Source organism: Nansenia antarctica (assembly GCF_963989245.1).
Source record: "Nansenia antarctica genome assembly, chromosome: 16".
Taxonomy (NCBI): Eukaryota; Metazoa; Chordata; class Actinopteri; order Argentiniformes; family Microstomatidae; genus Nansenia; species Nansenia antarctica.
The window spans coordinates 20,560,576-20,583,624 of NC_137686.1; the positions used below are offsets into that span (position 1 = coordinate 20,560,576).

General features: G+C 42.0%; 3 protein-coding genes across 3 annotated transcripts; 2 read left to right on the forward strand and 1 right to left on the reverse strand.

Moving 5' to 3' along the window:
• Window positions 1-1,089: 1,089 nt before the first annotated feature.
• On the reverse strand, window positions 1,090-4,575 carry slc25a24l (solute carrier family 25 member 24, like; the record flags this gene model as incomplete). The annotated part of the gene is made up of 10 exons (XM_080547008.1): window positions 1,090-1,268; window positions 1,536-1,674; window positions 1,801-1,968; window positions 2,261-2,368; window positions 2,575-2,712; window positions 2,827-2,985; window positions 3,188-3,299; window positions 3,623-3,710; window positions 4,151-4,277; window positions 4,453-4,575. 10 exons carry the CDS (start codon window positions 4,573-4,575, stop codon window positions 1,090-1,092), a joined length of 1,341 nt encoding a protein of 446 aa, XP_080403134.1.
• Window positions 4,576-5,906: 1,331 nt separating this feature from the next.
• On the forward strand, window positions 5,907-8,966 carry dnajb4 (DnaJ heat shock protein family (Hsp40) member B4; the record flags this gene model as incomplete). Its single annotated transcript, XM_080546787.1, has 3 exons — window positions 5,907-6,117; window positions 7,221-7,801; window positions 8,733-8,966. 3 exons carry the CDS (start codon window positions 5,907-5,909, stop codon window positions 8,964-8,966), a joined length of 1,026 nt encoding a protein of 341 aa, XP_080402913.1.
• A 2,048-nt stretch (window positions 8,967-11,014) lies between these two features.
• On the forward strand, window positions 11,015-23,029 carry gipc2 (GIPC PDZ domain containing family, member 2). Its single transcript, XM_080546681.1, has 6 exons — window positions 11,015-11,551; window positions 19,139-19,324; window positions 20,234-20,414; window positions 20,680-20,792; window positions 20,951-21,032; window positions 21,340-23,029. The coding sequence occupies exons 1-6, from the start codon at window positions 11,285-11,287 to the stop codon at window positions 21,489-21,491; spliced, it is 981 nt and encodes a 326-aa protein (XP_080402807.1). The 5' UTR covers window positions 11,015-11,284; the 3' UTR covers window positions 21,492-23,029.
• The last annotated feature ends 20 nt before the right edge of the window (window positions 23,030-23,049 follow it).

The following is a 23,049-nucleotide window of genomic DNA, read 5'->3' on the forward strand; positions in this document are numbered from 1 at the left end:
TCTCTTCTCCTGGCTATAAAGAGAAGATGGCCGCTCTCACTGATGGGGGACAAGGATGCTCTCGCGAGAAGATGGTCGCTCTCTAATGGGGGGACAGGATCCTCTCGCGAGAAGATGGCCGCTCACTGATGGGGGGGACAGGATGCTCTCGCGCTGCCTGGCCGCGAATTTACCAGGCACAGGAAAGAAAGCTCCACAAAGCTCGCGATTGGCCAGACGGCTGGTTGTGATACGTCAATCAAGGACGAAGGCGGGGATAATAGCTTGATTTTGAAGTAGCCTACTAGTTGAAAACACTGATCTATATTATATAGTATACATAGTTTTACAACAAATCATCAACCGTTTATATAAAATTGGAATACTGGGATAGCAAATATATAGCCTGATAGGATACTGATTTTGAAGTAGCCTACTAGTTGAAAAACACTGATCTATATTATATACCATAGATTAGAACATACAATTCAATCAATCTACATAGTTTACAACAAATCATCCAACCATTTATATTAAATTGGAATACTGGGTTAGCAAATGTCCTTTCTGCAGTGAAATACAATTTTACTTGTGTTTTTGTTGAATAGATATTCTCACGATCTCACCTTAACTGATGGTGATAGAAGAAAGACAATGACAAATGCATTGGAACTTCACACTGATTTATTATTGGTATTGGGAAACAAAGGTTTGGTCAAGGCTATCGATTGGGCCCATTAACCTACACCCTCCAACAAAGAAATCAGGACATTCAGTGCTTTGTCTAAAGGATTGGGGCTATGGGCTATGGTATTATCATGCAAACAACGTGTGGATCACTACTCATCACAATCCTGTCTGGATTCCAAACCTTGCTTCTACCTGCATTTTACATGTTGATGTCAACCTTCAGTACCACTAAACACAGCAAAGATGGCTTGTTGAGGGGATGTCATAGCTTGATAGATAATGCTGGCAGCAACTTGCTTCTGTGGCAGACATTCTGGAAGATCATTGTGATTTTGTAGTATTTTGCAAAGTTCATAACGCATCATTGGTCATTTTAGATACAATCACACACACAAAAATGCTAAAAACAAATATCTTTGGCTAAATTGAGGAGAGGAACATGTCTAGTTTTGTGGTTAAGGTGTAGTTTAACAGAGCGCAAGGAATTGCCCTGACAAAACTGGCCCCCATCCCATTGTAGTATCCTCGTACCCCATGCCTCTCATAGATCCCCAAAAGTCCTGGAAGAATTGAAGTGGATGGCGAAACTGAACTGAAAGCTGAAATACAAGGATATTAGATGAGCCGTTCTTGTGAGAAAAAACAAACAAACAATGGAGTAACACGTTTATGTTATATGCTTTGTAAAGCATTTATATTTATTTTATTTCTTTATATTTTATTTATATTATAACTGTTTATTACTAATTCAAAATAGATCTTAATATAATGGTCTATAAGCTACTTATAAATGCCTTAAACTGTCTTTAACATTTACCTTCGCCGTGTTATCTTTACAGTTCTTTTTTTGTTGTATCAAACTTTACCCTTAGCTTGTTGCTGTGTCCGGATCACAGCCAGTGGGTAACTGGTCATCTGTCCAGAAGCGAAGGCCACAAAACTGAAGAAGAAGAGATTGGAGTCACTGCTGTATATTGGGTCATTCTTTGCCCAGCTCATGATCGACTGCAAGAAAAGAAAGAAGAAAGTGTGCCTATTAGAATGCAAACCTAGAGAAAAGGGGCAATATAGGGTCTTTAATTCAATAAAATACAGTATTTGGATGTGTGAGAGAGGGTTGAGTTCTCTCACCTGGTGAACTGCACACTCCACACCAGCATATGGGATCATACAGAGAATACTGGGTTTGAACCCTCGGTAGAAGGAGGCCATAGACTCGTTTCTGTAAATTGATCGGGCACACTCCAAAACTCCACTATAGGTGGCAGACTGCTGCAGGTTAAGACGGACCTTCAACACCTGAAGGGAAGTGGGGAGAGAGAGTTATCTGCCAAGTTCCGAATGAGAATAGTGAGGTGCCAGTGCCATTATGGGTATTTCAAATAATGCCCTTTCATTGCACATTAGGACAATGGCCACATATCAGTCACCACACAATAACTTAATCAAATACCAATTGCAGTACCTAGAAAGATGATGGCATGATGGCATTAAAATACATTAGAAGAAACAATAGAAAAAAGGCTTCTGTGCATACTACAAGTAATTATGACAAAGAAACAGTAAAGCACCTGTCATAACGCTCTGATACCTCTAGAGGGTAGAAGGCAGCATGAGTCACGGCACCAGACACACATCCCAGCCCGAAGCGTTGCTGCACAGTGAGACTCTCCTGTCGACCCACAGTGTACACCTTCATCTGAAAGGTAGGTCAGAGACAGTAGGTAAGTGTGTGTGTGTGTGTGTGTGTGTGTGTGTGTGTGTGTGTGTGTGTGTGTGTGTGTGAGAGAGAGAGAGAGAGAGAGAGAGAGAGAGAGAGAGAGAGAGAGAGAGAGAGAGAGAGAGAGAGAGAGAGAGAGAGAGAGAGAGAGAGAGAGAAAGAGAAAGAAAGTGAAAGTCTCTCACCTGGGCATAGATGAGGCACTGAAGAGTAGACTGGGGCGTTCCTTTCAGAACATTAACTGCGTTTCCTTGCCACATAGCCTTCAGACCACCAGCTTTTAGTTCTCGAAACCCTTGAGAGAACGCCTTAGAGCCATACACCTACAAGCGTACACCAAACATCTAGTTGGGCATTATCAAACTGGATCAAAGTAGGTATGGAGATTTCTAGACCTGCCTCTACCTCTGGGGGTGATGGCTGTGTCTGGAGCTGACCTGGAGCTGGGTCTTCAGGCGGTCAATGGGAGCGGTCACAGTTCTGGACACGGCATCAGCCAGCCCTGCTGCCAGGACGAACCTCCTCCACAGCTCAGAGTCTGACTCCTCATTAGAGAACTCCATGGGCATCGTGCGACTCTCGCCTACATCGAAAACCTAGAAAACAAGAGAATCCATCACAATGGCACACACGGCAACAACCTTGCACCTAGTCCATCATCGAACAGATCAGGTCCATCAGTATCAGTGACATAGGGGTATAGATTTCCACAGGAAAACAACACAGAGGACGGAGAGAGGTTGACACAAAACAAACAACATTACAAAACATGATAACAATGTTGCAAGAAGTTCTTACCATGCTGCGTTTCCATGATGACACCAGCTCCCCGACGTTTTCCACTGGGTTGAGGATGACATGCTGCAGGAATTCCCCCCAGTCAACCGTCATGGAGCCGTCCTCATCCATCCTGACAACAATAGCACAACAACTATAGATAGGCATCCTGATTGTCAATATGTGAAGGAATACACTGACAACGTGAGGGGAGTTTTCGAACACCAGCCTGCAGCTTTTGCTGTGCCTGATAAAAAAACAACCGTTGTAGGGGTCCTTCTGATAAAACTGACGCAGGGGAGTATGTGTGTGAGAGGCAGACATTTGTTCTGATTACGGAATCTAATAAAACTCAACGTAGTTAAGTCACTATTGAATGTAATTTAAGTAAGAATGTTAAGAATGTTATCCAAGACAGCAAACATGTGAGGGGATAGGGGCAAAAAACACTCTTACATTTGGATTATTCTTTTTGCATTCGGCCTTGATATGGCCACTCCTAAATCCTTAAACAAATGTATGATTTCCTCCTGGTCAATCACCCCTGATCAGAGAAGAGATGGATATAAATACACAGTGATATATATTGACGTTTTGTTTTTATGTCATTAAACTCAAATCAGTTTCTGTTGGAGAGAGTGAGAGTACAATAGTGCAGTAAAAGTTGTGTATCTTCACCCTTATGCAAATGTTTTATTGTTATAAGTACAGGGTCCAGTTACTGGTGTACTGTATATGCCATAAACACATCATAACAGTGCATGCCTCCATTGAGCATGTATTTGACCTTGAAAACGACACTTTGCACCATAATAAAGTAATTGAACTGACCCATAGGAATACACGTACATGTGTTCAGCCTAGGCTATGTGACAAACAATAATCACTACATTATGCATTAACATAAAGAGCGATACATTCTTAAAATGCCCCCTACGACATTGGAATGGCCTCAGGGTGGGCCATAGAATGTAAAGCACTTACCGCAATTGTTCTTATCAAGATCATGAAAGTGTATTTTCCATTTCCTTTCTCTGTCCATCACGTAGCTTCGGAACTCCTCATAATCTAAACGCCCATCATCATTTCGGTCATAGTTATTGAAGACAGTCTGGAAGATTTGAACAGGCAATAGACAATAGTGTATTAGTTAAAATGTTAGGCATAGAGGCTACTCTACATGTGTTGCCTGTCTAGACAGCTTAGGCCTATACAGTAGAATTAGTCTTAGATTTAAGTCTTAAGAGATCGCTCACTGTTTAAAAAAAAGATACATAAGGGAATACCTGAGCCTTCTCATCCACAGACTTAATTCCTTTTTTTCCCATCTCATTATGAAGTTCTGCGACAGATATGAAGCCATCGTTATCCTTGTCTAGTTTCAGAAATAAATCACGAAATTGATTCATTCTTCAATGATAGAACAAGTACTATTTAAATTCATATAAAATCATCAATGGTATTCTGTCTTCATTTTACAATAATAAGGTAAGAAAAAAAACTGCGCTTTTTGAAATGCACGCTGAGTCATAAGCCGGTGTCTTCAATGCGGTAGATGCTTTCTATGCATGGAGAAGCCTGCTGTAAAATCCTCTAACTTAAACCTCTTATCCTCGAACTTCCGATGCTGTCCAGCAGATGGCGCTCTGGCATGTCTAAACAGAGCCAATGCGGCTCATTCTAATTTCGGAGAAGGGGAGGCCCAAATAAAAATAGGGTATGATGACAACCATCTAGCCCGGCCTAATCATATCTAAATCTCTACTTTCTCACTACCTAATTCTATGTCCGATGAGGTGGGCATTACAATGGTTCACCTCTTCATCAAAAGTTCAACATATTGTTTTTAGTTAGACCACTGTGCTGGAATGGTCCGGACACAACAGTGTCTGGGGAGGGGGGGGGTGTAGCTCCATACATCGCGTTGGGGAGCAATGCGTTTTTGTATTTTCAATTAGTATGGCCAAACTAAGCCTGCATGTAGTGATCACAAATTAACTAAGTAGCCCTAAATCATTCAGAAGTCATAGGCCACACACACACACACACACACACACTCTCTCTCTCTCTCTCTCTCTCTCTCTCTCTCTCTCTCTCTCTCTCTCTCTCTCTCTCTCTCTCTCTCTCTCTCTCGAAAGGGATAACCTGAACGAAGTCCAAACGTATCTCTCAATGTCTTGTCTTCAGTTCAACTCATAATTATAGACACACATACTGGAGGCCTGTGATAACATGGCCTAGACCTATAGGGGGGGGTGACTTTTTGGGTTGTCAATTTGGGTTGTTCACTTTATTTGTGTGGGTGTCTGAATAAAATAAAAATAAAAAATAAAAATAAACGAAATCTTTACACCACGACAGACGAATTGAAAAAGAGCCGAACATGGGAAATGACGTGCCTCAGCATTGACTTTCTAGAAAGAGCCCCTGAATTCCAGCGAAGAGCCCGGACGTAGGGGAGGGTGCGATGGCTATTTAAAGAGGGTCGTCGGGAGGGATAAATAACACAAGGTCCACAGCGTTGAGTAACAGACCTCTAAACGTAGACATCATCCCCACTCACTCTTTAACTGTCGCTATTATTGTTTATAACAGCAGCGGTTTTTCCACTTGCCGCCATATAATAGGGATATAATAGGGGTCTCTTGGATATTTTCACAACGGACTGACAAGCGCCCGTCGACGGCACCGAGACTGTTATTTAGTTTCTCTTCCACGTTAGGGCCGCTTTGGGGGGAAAATGGGGAAAGATTATTATAAAATACTGGGGATTTCCAAAGGAGCTGCGGACGAGGACATCAAAAAGGCGTACAGAAAGCAGGCTTTGAAATGGCACCCGGATAAAAACAAGGCATCCCATGCAGAGGAGAAATTTAAGGAGATCGCCGAGGCATACGACGTCCTCAGTGATCCGAAGAAAAGGGAAATATATGATCAATACGGAGAGGAAGGTAATGCGGCTACACTCCCCGTCTCGTTGTTCTGCGTTGTTGTATTTTTCCATATCGTTCATCAATCTACAGTTCATTATTTCTACATTGACTCATCATGAGGCAGGCATAATAGGTGTTTCTTTCTGTGCATTATACAACAATTGCCCTCTTTGAAGTCATACAAGACAACCGACAGTTTCCACCATATCCTATTGATTATGGAACACCGCAACATTTAACGCGCCTTTTATTTATTTCCAACGTTTATTACCACGAGCTGTCGCGTTCTAGGGAGGTAACGGTATGCCCACAATACTGTTGGTAAAAAATATAGGGATTTAAATCCCACCAAACCTATAGGCTGATATATTGTGTAATTCATGTGTTCAAAAATAGACTAGATATAGAAAACGTGATATAGAAAGAGTGGCTGATAAGTTTGCTTTCTGAAGGCATGACCATCTGAAAAAAGGGGGGGGAAGATCATGCCATTGGAAGCACGAACTGCTCCATATGACTCCATATGACATGGGAACATTTACATTCATGTTTTTGCCATTTAGCAGACACCTTATTCCAAAGTAAGTGAATCATCTACCCACCAATCTTAGTAGGAAAAAGTAATTTAAGCTCAAGCCTACTTGTGCCACTCACATTGTCAGTTGTCGTGCTAGAAGAAGGAAGATATATATATATATATATATATATATATCATTTTTTTTTTTTAAATATGACACAGGAGAAACATTACAGGGGGGTAGTAGATGTCTCAGGAGGGACAGTTAAGGTGTAGCCTAAAGAGATGGGTTTTCTTCTCTTTGGACGAGGTGTGATATGGACAGGTGTGACAGGGGAACGACAATATGTGACCACTTAGGCAAGATGAGGAGTCCTGTGCCTCCCCCTCCACCAGAGGGTCTAGGGGAATGAGAAAACAAGTAACATTTGAGAAAATATCATGGGCTTATACAATATATGACTATAAATGCATGAATGTAGAATTGGAACTCTTTCCCCTGATGTCCTTCCCCCCCATAGTTGTTCTCTATAAATGTGCATTAGGTTACAGTTATCAGTATGGATGATTGGTTGATGACAGTGTCATTTCTGCCCTTTGTCAGGTCTGAAAGGAGGAAATGGACCCACAGGTGATGGACAGGGGACAAACTTCACCTACACCTTCCATGGAGACCCCCACGCAACCTTCAACACATTCTTCGGGGGTGCCAACCCCTTTGAAATGTTTTTTGGGCGCAAGGCCAACGGGCGTGATGATGATGACATGGAAGTGGACGGCAACGACCCCTTCGGCTCCTTCACCAGTTTCAACCTCAACGGGTTCCCTCGTGACCGGCATGTGGGCCTCGGCGGGCAGCAGCGGCGCAAACAGGACCCGGCCATCCACCACGAACTGCGGGTCTCCCTGGAGGAGGTCTTCCATGGCTGCACGAAGCGGATGAAGATCTCGCGCAAGAGGCTTAATCCTGACGGGAGGACCATGCGCACAGAGGATAAGATTCTAACCATTGAGATCAAGCGGGGCTGGAAGGAAGGCACCAAGATCACTTTCCCGCGGGAGGGTGATGAGTCACCCAACACCATTCCTGCTGACATCGTGTTCGTCATCAAGGACAAACCACACGCACACTTTAGGCGGGAAGGCTCTGATATCGTGTATCCGGTGCGGGTCAGTCTACGCCAGGTAAGGCACTTTTTCCTTGGGTGTCCATCTGATCACCTGGTAGGGGTAACACTGCCAATAGAGAACTGCCAACAGAACCAGTCACATATATCCTAATGACAAGCTGAGATGTCCTTCCTGCAATAGTCTCATGATGATGTATTTTGACACAGAATGCATCTCTATGAGACTATTCCAGAAATATTCCTCAAATCTGAGCTTGCTACTAGGATATCTCTGAGATGTGTATGGTCAAAGTAATGATGTTTTGGCACTATATCAATACTGGGCTGATGAGAAATATACACAAAGGAGTTTTTGGGTAACATTCTGCTCTAAACGAGGACAGAGATTTGTCTGGTAGGCCTATTTATGCTGTAAAGGCTGGTATATATGTTGTAGAATTGAACAATAAAAAGCTTAGCCATTGAAAGGTCTTACATTTGACTCCCCTGTGTAAAAACTGTAATTATACACCAAGTTACAGCATAATGGGCTGTCAGTTATGTAATTGACACTGTAAACGGTGAGGAACATGCTTGCCCACTCACACGATGTAAGAGGTGCTTATATGGTCTTCTCATCTCTTATAAAAGATCTCATGACTTCAAGCTGTTTTGATTATTGTAAAAAAACACTGGGCATGATGTCAAGGAATGTTGTCATTAGTCATTAGTCAACAACAGATGAATTTGCTTGGCCCTTGCTTATCAATCTAGTGAAAGAGCATAGTTTCTGTTGTAAGGCCAGTTTATTTTAGCGAACCAAACCATAACTCATCTGTAACACACACACACACACACACACACACACACACACACGCACACACACACACACACACACACACACACACACACACAGTGATAGGCCTCCAGATTTATACAATACTTATTCTGTGATTTGTGGGTTATGTTGAGTACTGTCATTGACCTTCATACTCCTTTTGTTGCAGTCGTTGTGTGGGTGCTCGGTGACGGTGTCCACGATAGATGGGAAAACCTGCAACATGAAGATCACAGATGTCATCAAGCCTGGCATGAGAAAGACAGTCGCGGGGCAGGGGCTGCCCCTCCCCAAAAACCCAGACCAGAGAGGGGACCTGGTGGTGGAGTTTGATGTGACATTTCCAGAAAGTCTCCCAACTAATGCCAAGGACGTCCTGAAACGGCATTTACCTGCCTCGTAAAGAGAGAAGTGGACAAAACAGGGGGTGATATCAGCATGCCAGCGCTCACTCTTCCTCACACTAAGGACAATGCTGACAATCACACACAGATGGACCCCCCTTCTAATGAATGTGCAATTTATATTTTTTATCTATTTGGTGTTTTTATAAATACCACGCATGCCAATAAGTTGATATAACTGCAAGTGACAATATGTTGAGATCTGAAAGTAAACATTTAATGTGGGTCCTTTCCACATTCACTTTATTTTCTCTCTTTGGTTTGTGTGATTTGTGTGACATGGAATGTAACATTGATTACAAAACACAAGAAAATAATGTACAAATATGTGGGGGTGGCAAACTGCAAATGTTTTCCTTTCAATTTATAACAGTCTAGAACTGACATGTTCATATAGGAAATCACATACTGATAATGTATTTTATGTTCATTTCTAATAAGTTCTATTCCCATAAAGGCACAAGCACTTCTGAAAACTGAAAACAAGCCTGCAAGATCATCCTCATTGATAGTAGCCACATTAAATTTTCTAGACAAAGACAGCTACCAGTAAAAGCAAAGTACTGTTAATTGTATACTACATGTAGCCTGTATCTCTCACCTGCATACTTGAAATGGAACCTTATAAACAGAAGAGTTTGGTTGGATTATCTTGCTTCAAAAGGGCCCTCAAACTATATTTGAATAGATGGGTCGCCTGAAACTGTCATTTAAAATACCTTTCTAAATGAACTACTTGTGAACGTACTGTAAATGAATATAATCAATGATTGTGATTTCTGAAATGTGAATACTTTTATGTGCCAAACAAGATTTTTAAACAAATGTTCTTCTTTAACGTGTTTGGGCGGTAAAGAGGGAAAGTATATTCTGGTTTTTAATATTAATGTTTTATAACCACAGACACTGAAGTCAGACATAATGGCCCGACAATAATACATTTGAGCAAATTAGAGAGTAAATATAGCCCACACTGTTCACAGCTGCTCACCAACACATAGATGACCTTTCTATGTTCCACCAGGGGACGCCACATCACTCAACAACATTTGTATTTATAGTAGCCCACTTATATATTAGTGAGCTTTTTAATCTGAGTTATTAACTCAATCATCTACTGTACAGTTTACCCTTAAAATGGACTGGGGGAAAACTTAATAATGCAACATAATAGATGACAGTTTCTTTAAAACAATGAATACTCAAAATATCAATGTTAAATACTAGTACGGGCTCCAGTGGCCTTGTTTTTCCACTGGGAGAATTTGTACGTTTTCTGTACTGCGGTGCCAAAATAATTTCTGTGAGTGGCCTAGCTGGAATAAAGTACAAATCTATCTATTGCCTAAATGTATGTAGGGGTAAGAAGAAATCCCTAACACTTAACTAATAACTGAAACTGTATGACCCTAACCAGGTGTAGGCTACACGAAGTGGCCCTATGTGCTAATTGCACAATGATGATTTATTTAGATTGATTCAAATCCAATTACGCTACGCAAAGTCTTTTCATACCCACATAATTTCAGATTTCATGCATTTCATTTCAGAGCATTTGCTTTAGTTAAATACATATCAAATATATCAGGTAAAAGTGAAGTCTTACTATGTCTATGTCCGACCTAGTAATTTCGTGAGCTTAGAACTATAAGGTTCTATCTCCGTTTAGGGTAGTTTAGAGATATTGAGTTTTTACATTCCATTAATAATGTTTTGTGAGATGGAACCTTTGTATTTTATGAATTACTAACTCAAAAATGTCAACATTTTAAAAAATAACACCACACAGGCATTAATAAACACCTAATGGATCAGATTATGTAAAAAAACACCTCAATTTTGACCAAAAATTGAGATAGAACCTTATAATTCTAACGTCACGATTTGTGTTGTTTTGGGTGTAAATGTCCACCTGAGACCAGACAGGTGAGGTTCTGTGCTTCCACAGCGCTCCTCTCCTTGCTCAGGATTCCTCCTCGCACTGCGCGTGCGCGTGCGTTCCCAGCGTATTGAAACAGAGTCGCTATTGTTTTCGGACCAGCAGGAGGCTGTGACAGAGTTTACAGTAGATAGTGTGGAACGACGAGGAAGACAGCGCGCATTCGCATTCGCCACCTACCTGTTGAATATTTAAGAATATTACGGTAATTTGCAAGTCAGGGTTTGAGTGAGTCACTGTCGAAGAACAAAGTCGAGCCGGGGAATCGAGCGTATAGTAGCCGAGGTGTAGGCGGAAGGAAGAATTGCAACAGGTAGCCACCTCCAATGTTATAGCTGTTACTGTAACAGACGTCCCACGGATTTTTTTTACGCCAAAATGCCATTGGGACTAAGGAAAAAGAAAAACAAGTCGAAGGATAATTTGGTGGAAAATGAAGAGGGTGGAAATCCGGGGGGGAGCAGCGCGGCGAAAGCGGCCGTGAACGGCGCCGGACTCCCACCTCCACCTGCCAACCTGCGGCCGAAACTAGTGTTCCACACGCAGCTGGCCCACGGCAGCCCCACGGGCAGGATAGAGGGATTTACTAATGTCAAAGAACTCTACGGGAAAATAGCCCATGCGTTCAATTTAAGTCCACCGGAGGTAATATTGCACACTTTTTTTGTTTTAGTTTGTTTTACGCACAGCCCAGCCGACCCATTATGAATTATGATTAGTGTGTTTATGTTGGGAATGGGAACATATAGACAAGACAACCGTTCGTGAGCTTAGAATGATAAGGTTCTATCTCCGTTTAGGGCAGTTCAGAGATATTGAGTGTCAACGTTTTTACAATCCATTGGGCCGGTTTCAGAGACAAGGCTTAAGCCTAGTCCTGGACTAAATCGCACTTTCAATGTAAAAGAAGATGTTTTTTAGTCTAGGATTAGGCTTAAGCCTTGTCTGTGAAACCGGCCCATTATGTTTTGTGAGATGGAACCTTTGTATTTTATGAATTACTAACTCAAAAATGTCAACATTTTAAAAATAACACCACACAGGCATTAATAAACACCTAATGGATCAGATTATGTAAAAAACTAAATGTTGACAAAAATGGAGATAGAACCTTATCATTCTAACGTCACGTTCTCTCTGTTGGTGGTCATTATTGAATCAAAGTAAAGCCCAAGTAGGGCGAGGAAAAATGAAACGTCTGTGACGACGAAGGTGTGTTTGCGTAAGGTGCGACAAGTAGTAATGCTCAGGATGCCCAGGTCCAATGAGAGGGGAGCGTCAACACCTGACAGGTTCACTCTCCATTGAAAGGGAATAAAAGCCGAGGTCCTCCACCTAACCTATAAGATCTATACTGGCTTGACATTTATTCAATAACTTCTTGAACATTTGAACTGGTTGCTGATTTCAATTTGTTGAGGTTTTTGAATGGCCATCTAAAACAACACTAGTTGAGAGGATGTCCCTTGATATTTGGGTTGTGGTCCTCTGTAGTGTTTTTCACTCCTTCAAATGCAAATTTGTTTACATTTGGGAAGGACATTTTGCAGGAAATTGTATTTTAGACGAGGATTTGTATTTTAGGATACTAGAAAGAGTAGGCGTGAAGGACCCCTCCTTAATAGTTGGACTTAGTTTACAGGGTTAAATTCCTTCCTATGACCAGACTGAAGGCATCACAGGCACTGCAAACGCTGCATTTCTACCAGGGGGAGAAAAAAAATGAAGGCCCCAGTAAACAAGAGCACAAAAACCCTCCTCCAAGCCCAGACTCTTTGTGCTGTTCTTTTTAGAGGAGTTTGTGAGTGACATGTCTGCCTTTTGTCTCCCCGGGCTGGGGCAGATAGGCCGGCCATGCCGCCTGCTATCAGCCAGCCAGAGCCATCCCCCCTAGCCCTACCAGACAGTGCAGTTCGATCACACACTGACAATTTGAGTGAGAGGGAAGGCTCCTCTTTAGAAACCAGTCAAACCAGAGTCTGACTGATGGTTAAATGCACTTCCTCTGCCAATTACTTTCATAATTATTTTTTTCTCTGACTTTGTTCAAACTTGTTCTAACCCTTTGTTCACATGCACATCCACATCAGGAGGCTGACCAGGAAAATCGTTAGGCTTATAACTATGGACCTAGGGAGTTTTTCCAGGACAGGTCACATGGTAGGGTAAAACCCCATGTCCTATTTCCCAGTCATCTCTCTCTGTGGCTGGGCAGACATCGTGATAGATCAGTTCTGTGTTCATTTATTATATTATTCTATGGGGCAGATCGCCTCTCCATAGGAGGGGGGTGATGGGGGGGCAGTGTTGAGCTCCTTGGCATCTGCCGAAGGAAGTCCCTCACGTCCTGCACAAGTGGGCACAGCCTAAATCCAATAAGATAACACCTCCCTCCCTGCCCAGACCTCCCCAGGGGAGCGAGAGGCTGCTGACACTCTGAAATCTACAGATGATGATACAGGGATGTGACCTGGGATGTGTTCAGTTGGACCACAACAGGAAAGAATGTTATAACAGTGATGGAGCGCCACTTGAAATTGTCTCACATTCAAATTCATTTAGTTTTCTGCTCCAATTTCTTTTTTTCTTGGACATTACGTGCACTCTCTCAGTTAAGGGAAGCAATGCAATCTTGAGTAGGACATGGAAAAAGCTTTAGAACGGCTAGGATTTTATGGCCGAACAATCATTGTGCCAGATGTGAAATGTTAGTGATGACGTGATGTTCATGGTGCACATTCCCTTAAACAAACATTTACATTACATTTACATTTTTGACATTTAGCAGACGCTTTTATCCAAAGCGACTTACAAGTACATTTGTCTAAAGTAAGTGAATCGTCTATCAGTCATCATAAGAAAAACTAAGAAAAAAGAAAAACCTAACCCTATGCTAGGACCAGGGGCCATTTGGCAGTCACAATACTAGAAGATGGAAGGATTACCTTTTTTTTCTTTTCTTTTAAAAAAAATAGTTATTGAATGAATGAATGAATGAATGAATGAATGGTCTTTATTGTCATTGCTATAGTACAGGTACCAAACAACGACATTTGGGAGGGGTGGCTCCCCTGGTGCTAGGAAAGAAAAAAAAACTAAAAAAACAAGAAGGGAAAGGAGCTGGTTTACATAAATAAAGGCTATGTACACTATCCACTATACTATACTGTACAGATAAGACGACTAGGGTTGTCATATTGCACATAGTGTTATTGCACATTCATTTAAAGTGTTGCAGTTTGCAGGCTTGAAATGTACACATTTGTGCCTCAGCACTACACCTGATTTTTTTTTTTTCAATCCAGCAGCTGCCATCAATCCGTCCAGACTGTCCAGGGCCCAGAACCTAGGTCTTTGCTGTGTTCAGGGCCTGGATGGCCCTGGGGTAGAAGCTGAGCTTCAGTCTGTTTGTCCTTGCGGCCATGGTCCTGTACCGCCTTTTCGAGGGCAGCCGGGCAAAGTGTTCGTACCCAGGGTGGGTTGGGTCTCTAGAGATCTTGGAGGCCTTATTATATACAGTAGAGAAACTGTAGTTTGTCTAACTGTAGTAGGGAGTAGTGATGAAGAGATCTTAAAGGAGGGACAGTCAAGATGTAGCCTGAAGAGATCTTCAGTCTATGGCAATATGCCTGGACCAAGCTGATCAGCCCCAATATATTTCTTTATGTCCATTTTTTCCAAACACCAAAGCGTCATTCAGATTCATCACCATGGTGTCCGTCTGGATTTGTCTACCGCTCTGTCACTTATTGATGGGTCTAAAGGAGGCAGAGAGGTGGTAGTCGACATTTCACGTTGATCTCTGTTACATTATGAGGATGTGAATGTTTTGATGTCCGATAACCTATTTTTACCACATAGGTCAAAGTCTGCGTATTGTCCCTGAGTTTTATCACAGGTGTGGCAGCATGACTTCACTAGCGCTAACCACCAAGTCATTTGTTTACAGTTTGAATGTTCAGCAACCCTCCTCTGGTCAGATCACGTGTTTTGTCTTTGCTTTACTGATAAGTGTGTTTTTCTGTCAAGGTGTAGTAGGCCTAGTAGACACAGCTGGAGCTAGAGCCATTGTTACTGAAAGGACCATGAATCCGTGGCAGGCACTCAAAGTAGTCTTGGTGTGGTTCTGTTGTTTCAACATAGTCACATTCTGAACTGTATAAAGGGATTAAATGTAATACTCCCATTTGATGGAAGCTGACTTAAAGACTGTTGTTGTTTGTGCTATTATATATTTATGTTGGTTTTCAACAAACAACAAAAAAAGAGTAATGCCCCTATAATACATGCATGCAATAATAGATAGTAATAATAGTTAAACATTACGAAACAAAAAAGATAGGGAGGGAAAAAACATAAAACAAAAACAGATTGGCAGCACATAATCAAACACACCAAGGACAATGTGATAACAATGAATTATGCGATGCATAACGCGCGTGCGTATGCGTGCGTGTGTGTATGTGTGAGTGTGAGCAGCAAGTCTGCAAATCTGTATTGCAATTTGCACCGACAACTGTCAATATACAAGTTTACATATTTATGACATCAATTTAACTCCAGATACTGAAGTATCACTCCACACTATTGTTACATCCTCACATCACAGAAGAGAAACATACAATACTGACAACATCTACAACATGCTTTTCTTTATTTCAGAACTGTTCACACTAAATCAGAGATTTCTGGAGCTTTCCTGAATAGTGTTGCAGATATAAGCACTACCTTAAAAATGAATGGGTCAGCTTAATAATTACGTTTTCTATTGTGAGTCTGAACTTATTAGATTTCCTCATGTGCTATTTCACTGGCCAGCAGTTTAAAAGTGGCTACTTGGCATTTCACATTTTGTTGATTTACCGGTTTTATATTCATTAAACTTGACTTGTAAGGGGTTTCCTCCCTATGAAACAAAGTTATTAGAATGCTATCAAGAAAAGAGGGCATAATCTGCCTCTTTTTATACAGATGTTTGTGTTATAACTATGTTACAACATTGTATTAACATTGTACTGTTAAATAGAGTAGTACATCAGAAACTGTGCATTTCAGCTATAAGCTATATATACGTTCAACATTAACTCAGTGCCAAAGCGGAATGTTAAAATGTGAAAAATCTGTTTTTTTTACACATGTCCTTAAGGTGACCTGGACAAATATTTTGAGGTAGAAGGATCTCTGTTAGGCTAAGTGTCACTTTGAGCAGTTTGTGTCAATTTGTGTTACACAAGTGGAATAAAGACTAGATACAATGTAGTTACGTACTGTAACAACGTTGCAATGTACTGTACAACGTACTGTTAATACAATGTTGTTTCTACAGTACAGTATTACTGCAACAGTATAGTTATCTATACTTATCTTATCTATAGATAATAATTTATATTCTCAGGGCAAATATAGCCGACCACAGCCTTCAAGTGTATACAAGCCCTCATGCAACAGGTTTCAACAGCAACATGGAATGTGTTCATCAGTTTGCAGAGAGGCCGCAGGTGCGAGTTCAGCTCGGCAGCTTATGATTAAAGTGAAAGGCCTGAGATTATGTGGTTGTTTTCCTGCAGCGAGAAGAAGGGGTTGCCACGGCTTCACTGTCACAGATTGCACTCAGCAAGGTACACAGGGTTCTCTGAACAGATAGGCTAATGTCCATTAGTTGCTCAGAGATTGGCTGTGATGATGTCACCGACTGGAAGGATCAGAGAAGAGGGACACTGTTGTCATCTGTCTGTTCTCAGAATGTGTGTGTGTTGGTGGGAGGAGGTGGGGATCTTTCATGTGTAAGCCCCACTAGTAGTGTAAGATAGTAGTGTACTTCCCTTTCGATTCTAACACACACACACACACACACACACACACACACACACACACACGGCGGTCACCAGTGGTATTTTGTGTCATCATGTCTTTATTCTCAAGCATCTTACATCCTCAGCCAAGTGAATGGTTAACATGGCATACTTGCTGATGAGCTTTATTCCCATATGAGAAATGGACCTTTATGGTCATTTGGAAAGTTAGTCCGTCAGACAGTCTTTTAAAGAATAACTAGTAACAACTAGCTATAACTTCCTCCGTCTTACGCTTTGCTTGACAAACGACACTGCTTTTGTGTGGTCAGCATGTCCTTTATGGCAAATGGATTAGCTTTTGAGAAATGTCATCATATTTTCATTACATAAAACTGTATGTTGCTGCATGTTAACCTCTACGACGAACTGACATGATAAAAACAGAGGAGTTGGCTAAAGCATAGTTTCGGAAGCACAGGCAGCAGGTCTGCAGCCAACATCCTGAACCTAAATTCCTCAATCAACTCCGTATTATCCTCTCTCATATTTCTATTTTTATCTCTTTGGTCCTCTCTCTCCTCTGGTGAAAGGGCCCATTGAATAGAATTCCAGTAACCAAAGAAACAGGTTTCCCAAGCTTTGTCTTGTCAAGGACAGTCAGGACACTCTCTCACCATATATCAATGTGGGTGTAATTAAATAAGCTATTTGTCCTTTAAAGGTAGGTAGTAACAGATGAAGAGGGGAGAAAGAAAAGAAGAGTGGATGATATTTTTGTGTGTCTAGCATAAACTGTAGATGGGTGTGTGTGTGTGTGTGTGTGTGTGTGTGTGTGTGTGTGTGTGTGTGTCTGTCTGTGTGTCTGTGTGTCTCTGCGTGTGTTCTGGCTCCTGAATGACATTAAACTGACTGAGAGCTGTTTCCTTACACCACCATTGTCCACGTGGAGCGCCCCACTCAGTGCTTGTAGCTCGGTCAGTGGGAGGTGTATGAGTCAGGGAGGGAGGTGGAGGTGAGAGTGGCGCTGACTATCCTAGCTGCGTAGTGAATGAGTGAGTAAATGCAGTGGGTTAGGTGGTCACACCCACCAAGAAGGAGAGAAAGTGCCGAGAACATCCTGTGAGAGAGGGAGAGAGAAGCAGCTTGATGTAAGAAGCGGCAGCCTTGGTAACAGGGTGTAGGAGGCGTTCACTGCTGTTCCTCCCACAGGCTCATGGGTAATGCCCAGGCCTGCTTTCCCGGAGGGGGGGGGGTTTCTGTTCTGTGGTGAAAGCAGGGAGCTTAGCCAAGTAGAGTCCACTTCAGCCCATAGACCCCCTACCTCCTCCTCCTCCTCCTCCGCTCTCTCTCTGCCTCCCACCTCTACCAACCCCCGCCCCCCACCTTCCTAATCCCATTATTTTATGCTCCAGTAGCGAGGGGCAACGCTTGTGTCTGTGTCAGCTGATGTCTGTGCACAGTGCCTGTTGGTACACAAAAGGGGCCAAAAAAGGTTGTGTTTTGTTTTGCGCGCCAGAGCCTCATTGCGCTCAAAGGTCAACCTGATGAACCGGTAACAAATAAATTTTTTACGCAACCCGGAAGTTGTTAAAAACAGACTTTTAAACCTCTAGTAGTTAGGAAGTGTTATACTACTGTCCACATTGATGTTTTTAAACTCCCACAAGAGGAAAGTATTAGAATTCTATACTAGACTAGTATTATCTAATCTAGCTATTCTCTGCGGATGTCTCACTTGATACAAATAAAGAAAGAGATTAAAGGAGTATTTATTAATAGCCCCCCCTGTGCTCCGTCTGTGTGAGGTAAGGCGGAATAGATGATTCACCATGAGCAGGCCCCTCCCTCTAGCTTTCCCTCAGCCAACCTCAGTTTTTAAAGGGCCTTTTAAATCAGGCCATAAGTGGATCGCGTTCATGGTGATCGCATTTCCCCCCGCCGTGCCAAGAGGTTGCAACTAGAGGGTGTGAAGCCAGATTTCGCCATCACTGGCACCGCTGAAAAGGTCACCTTCCCTGTCTCTTTTTTAACCATAGGATGTGTCTGCCTGGGGAGAAAAAACACAGCTGCCTCAGGCACACTAATCTCAGAACCCAGAATCTCGATAGAGAGTCTGACTTAGTGAGATCACACTGATCACACCGGTGGAAAAAAAGGCGACATAATCCGCACAGAAATAAAAACCACTGTGCACTGGTGATTCCCCTCTTAGCTATGCTGACCTATGCTGTGTCACCTCACCCAGAAATAGGCTGTGTAAATGCTAAAATATAGCCCTAGATATTAAGAAGGGATCACAATAATAGATTCTCCTTCTTCAACAGTTTGGCTCGGGTGTTTACTGAATATTTCATGGGTCGTTTAGCTCCCACCAACAATTGTTACCAATATGTCCCGCTCATTTATGTAACATAACATGATGTGTCTGTGTGGCCAGATCCTCTTCTGTACGCTGAACACCCATAAGATCGACATGGAGAAGCTGCTGGGGGGCCAGATTGGCCTGGAGGACTTCATCTTCGCCCACATCAAAGGGATCAAGAAGGAGGTGGAGGTGTTCAAGTGTGAGGACGCTCTGGGCCTCACCATCACAGACAACGGAGCCGGCTACGCCTTCATAAAGGTGGGAATAGGAATAACCTGATACACAATGTTTTAATCATTCACAAGGCCCATGTCTCAGATATCATGCTCACTTAGGCTATCACATGGTCAAGAGATCACATGGTGGTCAAATACATGTGGGATATAATCAACAGCACCAAGAGATTACGGCTTTGTGCTCAAACCATTTGAGAAGACCTTCTGTATTTCGTGTCAAGTCATGTTTTGAAAATGTCAACTTTGCTCCATATATGTATATAATTCAGATGATTTTGAAGGAGAAACTGACACTGACCTGGTATTCGGGTTAGGGTTAGGGTTAGAGGGCTGGTCTTCTACATGAATGTCTATTATGGCTAGTTTGCTCCAAGGTGCCATCTTGTGTCATGAAAGCATCATCGCACCATGAAAGCCGGCATTCACTGTACATCGGACACTTGTTGCTCTGTGCTTCGTAAACGGTGATACAGCTCCCTTAGGGAGCTGGCACTGTAGGCCTTTGAAGTAAGGCTGTGTGAAGAAAAGCTGAGGAACGATTGTAATTGTTCAGTGGGCTCTCGCTCCCGTTTACCCATCCTCAGCAGAAATGAAAGGAACCAAAACCCAGGCGGTGTGGAGACGCTGCTAAATGAGAAAGAAAATCTGCATTGCAAATGTCTGCTCTCTTTTTAAAGCGTTTGAAGTCTCTTATTACTGATGAAAAGGCTCTTACCGTACTTGCCCTCTATAGAAACTTTGCACTATTTTTGTCTTCTCGTCTAAGTTGTTTTTTTCGTCTTAATTGGGATCACTTCAACGTGTTTTTGCATGTCTAAGGAAATAAGCAGTTTTTGTTAACCTGGGTTTATTATATCCTTCTCTCCCTTCTGTCTCCCTTTCTCCATCCCCTCTCCCCCCACCCCCCCCCCCCTCTCTACCTGCACGACAGCGCATCAAAGATGGCAGTGTGGTGGACACCGTGAAGGTGATCTGCGTGGGGGACCACATAGAGTGTATTAATGGGCGGAACATCGTGGGCACACGGCACTACGAGGTGGCACGCATGCTGAAAGAGCTGCCACGAGACAAGACCTTCACCCTCAAACTGGTGGAGCCTATGAAGGCCTTCGGTGAGTGCATGCGGCTAGGGGAGTACCAGAGTAGAAGGGCAGACTAGATAGTGGAATAACATAACTGGGATGTTGACATTCTAAACCGCGAGCAGCCGTCCAGCCCAGGCAATGAGTCATTATCAACAGATATTGTGCAGTCATAAACAGTCATTACACCACCCTATTTATAACAGAGATATAGTTACATGATAGTAGTAATTCCCTTGTAAATTAGGTTATTCTTTGAACCAGTTGCTTACAAGTGTTATTTTCTTATTAACAGAGATGCTTGAGCCAAGGTCAAAGGGCGCCAAACCTGCCAGTGAGAACAAGATTGGCACAGGGAGGGGTACTCTGAGGCTGCGCTCCAAGGGCCCCGCTACGGTGGAGGAAGTGGTGAGTGTGCCCACTTCCCCAGTGGGGGGGGGGGATTCAGATTCAGATTCAATTTAATTGTCATTGGCAGAGACAGTACAAGTACAGAGACAACGGTTGTGGTTGTGGTCGTGGTCGTGGTCGTTTTAATCATTATGTACTGAAACTGTCTTTTCTAGCCGACAGAGTTTGAGGAGAAAGCAGTGAAGAAAGTGGACGACCTCCTGGAGAGCTACATGGGCATCAGAGATACTGAACTGGGTGCGTGGACATTCTTCTCACGGACTTGCTGAATAGAAAATAATGTTAATAACATGTCATTGCTATTCCTGAAACTCTATGACTTACAGTACATATGCTATTATACTAGCTAACTGTTATGCATCTAATATACTACACCCTCTATAGTCAGGAAGTGAAGTGTTCACTACAAAACACGAACATACAGATATCAAGTGTTAGTTATATACAGTATATATTTCTTTTACTCTTGTATAGTGAGTGATGTGATGACATTCGCATTGATGAAAGCTATTCCAGCAATCTAACCAACACTCCTTCTCTACAGCTGCCACGATGGTGGAGGTTGGTCGGGACAAGAAGAATCCAGATGAGTTTGCCATGGCCCTGGACGAGTGCCTCGGAGACTTTGCCTTTCCGGATGAGTTCGTTTTTGATGTCTGGGGGGCCATCGGAGACGCCAAACAGGGACGTTTTTAAAGTTTTAAACCCACCAATCCCCCGGCACACATCCAACACACCCTCATCAAGCCAACTGGACAAATTTCAACCAGTAAAAAAAAAGAAAAAAAAGAAGTGGATTTTTGTTTTGTCAATGGCACAGTTTATAGGGGTAGTTTTGCACTGGCATCTAATATTGTATTCACGTCACTCTTTATCATGGGTGGGTGGGGTTTACATAAGACTGTAATGATCTGTCTTGGTGTCAACATTCAGGGACATTTGAGGCATGTGAAATGCAGTTCTTGCATGGATAAGACTTCTAATAAGTAATGATTTGGCATTCTAGAACACAGTATACCCCCCCCCCAAAGACACATGAAAGCATTCCATCTGAACTAGTTCTCTGCATTCCATCTGAACTAGTTCTCTGCATTCCATCTGAACTAGTTCTCTGCATTCTTATACACTTCTTCTATCGTATCATAGGGCCCCGCACCTCGGTCAAAATCATTCCCTGAAATTCAGTCGCACTTATCTGATAACTGTGGTAAATATAAATGTAATGATCATGACGTATCTTGGCTTTTTATAGTTTTTTTTATATTATGACAAAATGCTGCTGAGATGTTTGACTAGCAGCAGATTTAATTAATGGAATTATAGTGATTATTATAGCAATATCCTACTGATTAATTCCCCTACCCCCTCTATCCTCAGTGAATAGGACCAGGAGTTTTTCCAGACCAACTACTGGTCCCAGTTATGACAGCCAGGTGGGATGAGGAGTCATTGATGTCAGTTATTTAATGTTCTTGTGTAGACATACATATATATATATATATATATATATATATATATATATATATATATATATCATTTTTAAGTTCACTGGCTTTTCCTTTGCTCCCTTGTTCTGTCAACACAAGGCCTGAAGGAATCATTGTGAGACGCTCCCACAAACAGTTTTTAGATGTTAATTTGACCAAGAGCATAAGCTATTACTTATAGTCATATCTGAATCTGTACAACACTGGAACATCATAAAGAGACTGTCTTTTAGCGCCAGAGAAATGTAGGGTTTTATATGTTTTTATCTTAGATAAAGAGGTGATGGCATACTTTCAACTAACATTCCTTCCCTTTTAGTAGCATTTTTGTACAGGCTGCTAGTGTAATTGACTTATAATAAATAGATACTTGTATGTTTTTTTAATTTATTTGTTTATTAAAGATTTGATATTTGAATCTGGAAAATATGTTTACAATCTCCAGACCTGGCTCCACCACACATCTGAACTCTTTCTGAATCATATAATCTTGAAGGCTGTGAAAGTTTATTGTGTGGTCAGTTGCATTTCAAATGTCCTACACTAAATGGAATCGATATAAGCATCATACTGAATTTAAATAGTAATTCAATCTAATTTCTATGTAGTGTCTTTTGTTGATGAAAAGGTGTTTCAGAGCATTGTTTACTGAACACTAGACATAATTGCATACAGCTTATTGTTTTTGAACAATCCATAAGGGATGATTGTTTGTTAGAGAATAAAATTAAAGTATTTCATAGCTGACTGTTGTACTATTATTAACT

Bases quoted from the DNA above. Each gene is read 5' to 3' on its own strand.
- gipc2 (XM_080546681.1), top strand. From the start codon at position 11,285: ATGCCATTGGGACTAAGGAAAAAGAAAAACAAGTCGAAGGATAATTTG. The intron at 11,552-19,138 runs GTAATATTGCAC...CTGTGTGGCCAG, and splicing joins TCAATTTAAGTCCACCGGAG to ATCCTCTTCTGTACGCTGAA. The intron at 19,325-20,233 runs GTGGGAATAGGA...CCTGCACGACAG, and splicing joins CCGGCTACGCCTTCATAAAG to CGCATCAAAGATGGCAGTGT.